Source organism: Lygodium microphyllum, unplaced genomic scaffold (assembly GCF_053477565.2).
Source record: "Lygodium microphyllum isolate KBCC unplaced genomic scaffold, Lygodium_microphyllum_v1.1.10 scaffold_38, whole genome shotgun sequence".
Lineage (NCBI taxonomy): Eukaryota > Viridiplantae > Streptophyta > Polypodiopsida > Schizaeales > Lygodiaceae > Lygodium > Lygodium microphyllum.
This window is the reverse complement of record NW_028229521.1, coordinates 191,043-200,000: the sequence shown is the minus strand read 5'-3', so window position 1 is coordinate 200,000 and position 8,958 is coordinate 191,043. Positions and strand designations below refer to the sequence as shown.

General features: G+C 42.8%; 1 protein-coding gene across 1 annotated transcript; it reads right to left on the bottom strand.

Annotated features, from left to right (window-relative positions):
• Window positions 1-7,134: 7,134 nt before the first annotated feature.
• Window positions 7,135-8,738, bottom strand: LOC148009124 (putative glutathione S-transferase parC). Its single transcript, XM_087673784.1, has 2 exons — window positions 8,239-8,738; window positions 7,135-7,723 (listed from the first exon to the last, which is right to left on the bottom strand). The coding sequence occupies exons 1-2, from the start codon at window positions 8,572-8,574 to the stop codon at window positions 7,361-7,363; spliced, it is 699 nt and encodes a 232-aa protein (XP_087529910.1). The 5' UTR covers window positions 8,575-8,738; the 3' UTR covers window positions 7,135-7,360.
• Window positions 8,739-8,958: the final 220 nt, after the last annotated feature.

Sequence of the window (8,958 nt, the reverse complement as noted above, 5' to 3'; positions counted from 1 at the left end):
GAGCTGACCAGGACCATGTCGCCTTTAGTGAAGAGTACGACCTTTCTCTTTTTTTGGCTTGCTCTGTCATGGTGATTTTGCTTTGTTCGAGGCTATGCTTGGCCGTTGCATTCTGTCTCTCCATTTCTTCAAGAATTCCTATGTATCTTGATCTTCAGCTTTGGCCACTCTCAATGCTAAGGCAAGGGGTGTGATGACTTCTTTTCTTGTGGCCAATTCAAAGGGGGTGTAACCTGTGGCAGACTGGATGGAGCAAATTGTAGTGGAATTCCAGCACATCGAGGTACATGGCCCAATCCTTTTGGTCCACCCGAGCGTAACTCCTGAGATAATCTTCAACGCCTTGGTTGACTCTTTCTATTTGCCCATCTGTCTTAGGGTGGAAGGATGATGAGAATCACAACTGTGTTTCCAAGGTCTTGAAGAGTTCCTTCCACATGTCACTCATGAATCTCCCATCTCTATCTGATACTATGGCTAAGGGTAGGCCATGTAGCTTGAAACATGTGTAAAGAAGAGGCGGGCTACCTCTTTGGCATTCACTGGTGGTTTGGTAGGGATGAAGTGGGCTTGCTTGGAGAAGTATTCCACCAGTACAAAAATGGTGGTGTATCCATGGGATTCAGGGAGCTCCACAATGAAATCCATGCTAATTACATCCCATGGGTGGCTAGGTACTACCATAGGTTGAAGCAAGCCAGATGGCTTAGAGCATGGTGCCTTGACAAGTTGGCAAGTAGGACATGTCTTGATGTAATCAATCACTTCTTCTTTCATGTTGGGCCAAAAGAACTGCTTCCTAAGGGCCTCCAGTGTCTTGGTTTGTCCCTTGTGTCCTCGTAGTTTTCCATCATGTATTTCATGTAATATGAGTTTCTTCAGCTTCACATTGTTGGGGATATAAAATATCTTTTCTACAAATAGGATTTCCTTCTCGAGGGTGCACATTCCATGCGATGTCTTGTCAGCTTCCACATCTTGTATAATTTTTTGCATGTCCTGGTCTTCTTTCAAGGCTTCCTTCACTAATTCCATGAAGTTGCTATTGATCACACTAACGGCTTTCAAGTTAGCCTTCTCACTCCGGGCATCTACTATCTTGTTGGTGGAGCCGACGGGCTTGTGTTTTATCTCTAAGTCAAATTTAGCTAAGAAGTCTAACCAACGAGCTTGTTTGACCAATAGCTTGGGTTGGGATTAGAAGCATTTGAGGGAGATGTTGTCGGTGAAGACTTCCGTGTGTTTATGTTGAACATAGTACTTCCATTTTTTGAGGTAGTGGATGAGTGCGAGCATTTCCTTCTCATGTGTGCTCCACCTTGTTTCGACATCTATGAACTTCTTGGATTCATAAGCTATGGGGTGGCCTTCTTGCACCAGTACGCCCCCAATGCCATAGTTTGATGCATCTGTGGAGATCTCAAAGGGTTTGGTGAAGTTGGGGACTTTCAAGACGGGTTTGACTCATACCTTTTTTCATCTGTTCAAAAGCATCCGGTTGCTCAGTACCCCATGTAAAAGTATTGCCTTCCTTAGTGAGGTGGGATAGGGGTGCGGTGATGAGGGTGTAATCCTTGATGAACCTTCTGTAGAATACTATGAAGCCGAGGAACTCTCGCACTTCCCTTACAATCTTTAGTACATGCCATTTTTGGACAATTTCCACTTTCTTGGGGTCCACTTTGATACCATTCATTCCTACAATGAAGCTTAGGAATTCTAACTCTCTTATTGCAAACTCACATTTTTCTGGTTTGGCATATAGCTTATGTTGCCGTAGCTTCTAAAAAACTAAGCGCAAGTGATGCTTGTGTTCTTCTAAGGTTTTGCTATAGACTAGTAGATCATCGATGTAGATAATGACAAACACATCTATCTTGGATCCAAAGAATCCATCCATGAGGCCACAAAATGTGCATGGAGCCCAAATCCTAAGACTAAGCATTCAAAACTACCACAAAATGTATTTGGTTAGCCCAAATCCTAAGACCAACCATTCAAAACTACCATATCTAGTTCAGAAAGATGTTTTTGGGATATCTTCTTTTGCTATACGAATCTGGTGATATCCTGACCTAAGGTCTATGCGGCTAAAGTACTTGGCTCCGTGTAGTCTATCTTGTTGAGAGATCGAGCTCCACTCGCGATACGCCAGGGTGACCGTTGTGTATTTATGTCACCGACTTGTCAGTTGCAGACGCGGTTGGTACACCGCCCATGAATAATAGCTACATGACAGCTATCCTTATCTACTCTAGTTCGTGGCTCAGTTAGTATGCCACCTTAGTTAGTTGAGTTTGGTTTGAGACCCATATATAGGGTTCTTCTATTTTCTTTGTATGTGAGTTCTTTTGGCTTACACAACTAAGAAGAGGAAAACTGTTTTCAGCCTCCACCTTTGTGTGTATTCCCCCATTGTGAAAGCAAGAAAGCTACAAGTGAGACTCCTTCCTTCTCTCCCACAATCTTGACATGGTATCAGAGCCTTGTTCGTGGTAAGGAGCTCAAGAAAGCAAGCCAAGCTCGCGGTGTTCTGGTAAGAGGAGCAGTGTTGCTTTCATTTTCTGTTTTGGGAGCAGATCTCTGCAGGTAGCATAGCCGGAAATTGCAAGAGTGCATTGTCTCAGGTTGAGATGCCCTTCGCGGTGAAGCAAGAGGGCACTATATGCTGCGGGAAAGGGCTTTAGCCCTTGGCGACCCTGTTTTTTTGATTTGAGGCCATTTCGGGGCCTGTTTTGGAGGCGAAAGTTTTCTGCACGCACTCAGGAAAAGGCTCAGTTTTATGCTGTGCAGCCACTGTTCTACAGGTCGGTGAAAAGTTAATGTAGAAATTGCATCGTATGCTTGTGCGCAGAGACATTGGGAGTTTCAGAATCATCCTTGGTTCCTGTTTATGCAAAATCGTCACTAGGAAGTGACTGTGTGGTCAAATACCACTTTCGCCAGTTTTGCAGATTTGCCCTTGTGAGGTTGAAGCTGTGTTTTTTTGCAGTGACAGAATTTTTTGCAGTATTCTGTAATGGCGTCTGATTCTCTTTCACAGATTGTCACTGAAAAGCTTGACAAGAACAACTTCCAGGCATGGAAGTTTAGAATGACAAATTTCCTTATGGGAAAAGGATATTGGGAATTTGTTGCAGGAAATGAAGAAGAACTAGTTCTTCCTGATGTTCCCAATCAACAGCAAATGCAGGCATTCAAAGCATGGCATGAGAGAGCCAGAAAAGTTATGTACTGGCTGTCTATCAGTATTTCAGACTCTATGATTGTGCATATTCAGGATGCAAGTACGCCAAAGGAGGCATGGGATACTTTGTCAAAAATGTATAGCACAAATACGCAAGCCAGGAAAATGCAGCTCAAGCAAGAGTTGCATAATGTGCAAAGAGAAAGTATGAGCATCAATGACTACCACATGAAGGTGAAGAAGATTGCAGATGCTCTTGCTTCCATTGGGTCGCGAGTGGAAGATGATGATTTAGTTTCTGTGACCTTGAATGGTCTAGGAAAGGATTATGCACAGTTCCGAACATCCATTTTCGTCCGTGAAAGATTTCCTGATATTGAGGAGTTGATTGCTCTTCTAATTTCTGAGGAGCAGAGAAATGGTGGTGCATCTTCTTCAGGAGGAACTTCAAAAGAAGCTGTCTTCTACTCAAATGCTGGAAGAGGTAGAGGCAAAGGTAGAGGAGGCCGATTTGGAGGCCGTGGAAGAAATCAGAATATGCAGCAAACTCAAGAAAACCAGTCCTATGGAGGAGGACGTGGTAACTCTAGAGGCAGGGGGAGCCAAAGAGGTCGTGGTGGATGGCAAAGAGGCCAAAATGCAAACAGTAATGTTGAATGCTACTACTGTGGTAAAATGGGTCATATGGCTAAAGACTGCTATAAAAAGCAGAATGACATCATGAATGGAAAACTGCAACAAGGAAATTATGCATCTTCTAGTAGACAGGGTGATGACAGAAATGAGCATTTGTTTATGGTGCAGCACATGAACAATTCTGTGACAAGTGCAGAAAAAAGCAACGATGTGTGGTATGTTGACTCAGGTGCATCAAACCACATGACAGGTCATGCAGAATGGATGGAGGATGCAAGGAAAATGGAAAAACCAGGATTTGTGGAGACTGGTGATGATACTGCACATCCTATTGTGCAGATTGGAAAAATTCCTTTGTCTATGCAGGATGGGAAAAAGAAATACCTGTCCGATGTATTTCATGTTCCGAATATCACCAAGAATCTGGTTTCTGTTGGTCAAATGGTTGAGCAGGGCTTGCAGGTCAGATTTAATCCTCATGGATGCTTTGTTGAGGATATGAAAAATAAAGGTCGCTTGATAGCAAAAGGAAAGAAGAAGGGCAGAATGTTTACGTTGGATGCAGACATGTCTGAATTGAGTGCAGCAATGTTTGCACATGGGACCGGTGTAGTTGCAGATATTGATATCTGGCATAAACGCATTGGTCATGTTAATGTACAACGACTTAAATCAATGCAGGCCCAAAATATTGTTGCAGGATTTGCCTAAATTCAAGGTTGCAGAAATGCATAAGGTATGTGAAGCTTGTCAGTTTGGAAAACAGGCAAGGAAACCATTTCCTAGACATGTTCAAGAGAGTAAGAAGCCATTGGAATTAATCCACTCTGATGTGTGGACTACTAAAGCTGCATCTCTTGGAGGCTGTCATTATTTTGTCACTTTTATTGATGACTATAGCAGAAAAGTTTGGGTGTATTTCATGAAAAAGAAAAGTGAAGTTTTTGGGCATTTCAAAACTCTTAAAGCTATGGTTGAAAAAGAAACAGGTCTGCAAATAAAATGCCTAAGGTCAGATGGAGGGGGAGAGTACCTCTCAAATGAGTTTGCAAGGTTCCTGCAGGAGCATGGCATAAAGCAGCAATATTCATGCAGTCATACCCCACATCAAAATGGAATTGCAGAAAGAAAAAACAGACATATTGGAGAGGTATCTCGTGCCATGCTCAATGAAAAAGACTTGCCAGATTTTTATTGGGCTGAAGCAGTTGCTACAGCAGTCTACATAATGAACAGGACTCCCACTGCAGCAATACATGGAATGACTCCAGAGGAGAGGCTACATGACAGCTATCCTTATCTACTCTAGTTCGTGGCTCAGTTAGTATGCCACCTTAGTTAGTTGAGTTTGGTTTGAGACCCATATATAGGGTTCTTCTATTTTCTTTGTATGTGAGTTCTTTTGGCTTACACAACTAAGAAGAGGAAAACTGTTTTCAGCCTCCACCTTTGTGTGTATTCCCCCATTGTGAAAGCAAGAAAGCTACAAGTGAGACTCCTTCCTTCTCTCCCACAATCTTGACATATCTAAGAGGTCCTCCACTAGGGGCATAGGGTATTTATTTTTGATGGTGATTTTGTTAAGGGCCATATAATCTACACATAGTCTAAGACCCCCATCCTTCTTCTTAACAAACAACACTAGGGCACCAAAGGGGGATTTGTTGGGATGGATGAAGCCTTGTTCTTCTAATTCATGCAGTTGTTTCTTCAATTCTATGAGTTCTGTGTGATTCATTCGATAAGGAGCTCAGGTCGATAGGGCGGATCCTAGAATGAGCTCGATTTTGTGATCCACATCTCTCCTGGGTGGGAGTTCTGTGTGATTCATTCGATAAAGAAGAAAAAGAAGATGGAGAGAGAAGGAGGGGAAAGAGGAAAGAGAATTCTTTTTTAAATTAACATTTTTCTTCTCCCCCTTCCCCCCCTCTCTCTCATGTGTAGGACCTAGGTTCTCTCTCTCTCTCTCTCTCTCCTTATTTTAATTAAAAAAATTAAATTAAAAAATTTAATTTGACTGAGAGAGACTCTATTTTAATTTAAAAAATAAAAAAAAATCTAATTGAGAGAGACTCCTTATTTTAATTTAAAAAAGTTTAATCTAAGAGAGAGAGAGAGAGAGAGAGCAAAAAAGAAAGAAGAGGAGAGGGAGGGAGAGAGAGGGGAAACAAAGAGAAAGAGAATTATAGAGAGAAAATATAAAATTCAAGAGAGAGAGAGAGAGGAAAAGAAAAAAGGAAAAGAGAGGAGAGAGGGGGAGAAGAAAAGGGGAGAGAGAGGCAGAGAGAAGAAAAGGAGAGAGAAGATAAAAAAAGAGAGAATTTGAACACAGAGAGATAATTATAGAGAGAGGATAGATAAAAGCTAAAAGAAAGAAAAAAGAAAAAATATAAAGAGAGAAGAGAAGAAAAAGAGAGAAGGGGAGGGAGAGAGAGAAAGAAAGAGAGAGAATAAGAATAAGAAAAAGAGAGAGGAAAAAAGGAAGAGACATGGGGAAAAAGCGAAAAGAGAGAAGTATTTTTTGAATTTAAACATTTTGAGAGAGAGAAAGAGAGAGAGAGAGAGAAGAGAAAATTTAAAAGAAAGAGAGGGAGAGAAGAAAAAAAGAAAAAATAGGAAAAAGGGAAGGGGAAAAAAAAGGACGAAGAGAGCGAGAGAGAGAGGAGAAGAAGAGAGAAAATATAAACATAAAGAGAGAATTATATATAAGGAAAAGATAAAATTTACATGAGACTAAAGGAGAGAGAGAGAGAGAGAGAGAGAGAGAGAGAGAGAGAGGAAAAGTGGAGAAAGAAAAAGAGAGAGAGAGAGAGAAAGAGAAGAAGAAAATTAAAAAGAGAATGAAGAGAGAAAAAAAGGAAAAAGAAAAAAAAAGAAAAAAAAGAGAAAAAGAGAGAGAGAGAGAGAGAACGAACCAGGAGAAGAGAAAAAATAAACTAAAATAGAATGCAAAGAAAGAGAGAAAAAACGAGAAAATTAGACATAAAGAATTTGGGAGGGGAGAGAGAGTAAATTAAAAAATTAAAAAGTAAAATTGGAGCGAAACGCTAGTTCGTATTATTTAATTTTGAGAGATTAGTAACACGTATAGCTCTCAGTTTTCAAACTAGAGAATAGTCCAGACCTCATCGTGTAGGTTCATACGACTCGCGACAGGTCCACAAGATAGGCTTGACGATCTTCACCTCTTCTACTTTCGCAAGATAGACTTCACAATCTTCTCCTTGGTTCGGAAATCACCGAACCAAAGCTTTAAATATGCACGTAACCAAAGCTTTAAATAAATCATCTCCTTTGCACATTAGAAACGATTGACAAGGAGTAATTCGTATTATTTAATTTTGAGAGGTAACGCGTACAGCTCTCCGTTTCCAGACCAGAGAACAGTCCAGATCTCATCGTGTGGGTTCGTACGACTCTCACGACAGGTCCACAAGGAGTGTACATGGGAGGAACCGATCACAGCAGTAGTAGTACAGTACTCGAGAGACACTAAAGATCTTAGATGACGACTCTCATGCACCCAGCATCCGTTTCCTATCCCCTCTGGAGTCTGGCAAATTCCAGAACCTTGTCAGAGGGTGCCTGAGATGTCAGTACTTCCTTGACGCTCGGGTGCTCGCTAACCTTGCCTACCCAGGCACTCAGATGGGGACATCGCTCCTCATCCAGCAGCTTGAAATGCCCTATGGTTTCATAGGCCTTGAACCAGGCAATGAATGGTGCCAGAGCGATATCCACCAGACCCAGTGCCTCCCCGCCGAAGAATGGGTGGCCGCCTCCGAAGACATCCTGCAGCGCACCTTCCAAAGTTGTCACGGCTTCTTGCATGTCCTTCTTGGCCTGCTCCTGAAGCTCACCCTCAGGGCTTCTCAAAACACGAGAACCCGCATCAAAGAACTGCAATATGCAGCAATCAGGACAGAGATTCAGAATATATTGCCATTGACGCACAACTAAATTCAGACCTGCTCAGCAGATCACGTGTTCTTAATTGAAGATTCATTACACCATACAACTTGAACTGGAGGCAAAGAAGAAGAGTTGTAGTAGTTAGTAGATAATATGGTAAACGATATGTAATTACAGACAAAGATCATACCGCTGCATATTAATTTACTGCAAGGGGGTATACCAGTACTGCAGGCAAAGAAGAACAATATGGTAGATGCAGCGACCATACTACTGCAGGCAAAGATAATTAGCAGGAGGCACATCATACCACTCCACGCGCATCGATCTAGGTGTAGATCAGTGCAAGGGATGCGCAGCACCGATCTAGGCATAGAGTGCCTCCCCATATTACAATGAGATGCGACAAAACGAAAGAGCTGCACGCTGCACGCTGCAAGGAAGGACAATACAGAAGCAGAAGCTGATTTTCTTCCATTTATTCATTCTTAAAATTAAAGTACCTTCTTGTCGACATAGTCGGCCCAGAAGCGGGCGAGGGCTCTGTCGTAGGGGCGGTCCTTCGGGGGGAGGAAGGACGGGGGCTTGGAGGCCCAGGCCTCGTCGATGTACTGCACGATGATGAGGGACTCGCAGACGGGCTTGCCGTTGTGGATGAGCACGGGGATCTTCTTGTGGACAGGATTGAACTGGAGCAGCAGCTGGCTCTTGTTGGAGGGGTCCTCCTCCTGGTACTCATACTCCACCCCCTTCTCCTTGAGGGCGATCACAACCCTCATGCCGAACATGCTCGGCCATCTCGTCAGGACCTTCACACTCTCAGGATCAGTTCCCGGCATGATGATGATGATGTGGTGGTGGTGGTGGTGGGATCGAGTAATCAGAACCCCTCTCTCTCTCTCTACTAGGCAGTTGCTACTATGAATTAGAAGTATTCTTTCTACTTCGATGCAGCACAAGCTCTCACATGATTTCCATTGCAGCGTTCCATCCACCCTTTTATATTATCAGACCACTGAAGGCTTTCGCTGGTTCTGGTGAGTTCTTCTGGTGAGTACCGATGGATTGTTACTGACCAGCGGACCGCGACCTAAGCATACACGTCAGATATTCGATTTATTATTCTCTTCTGGGCCTTTCGGACATGAAACCGGTCAGTGATCCGGAAAATGTCTAAAACTTTTTACTTTAGGGCCGCCGGGTTGCGCCTAGCAGTCACACGT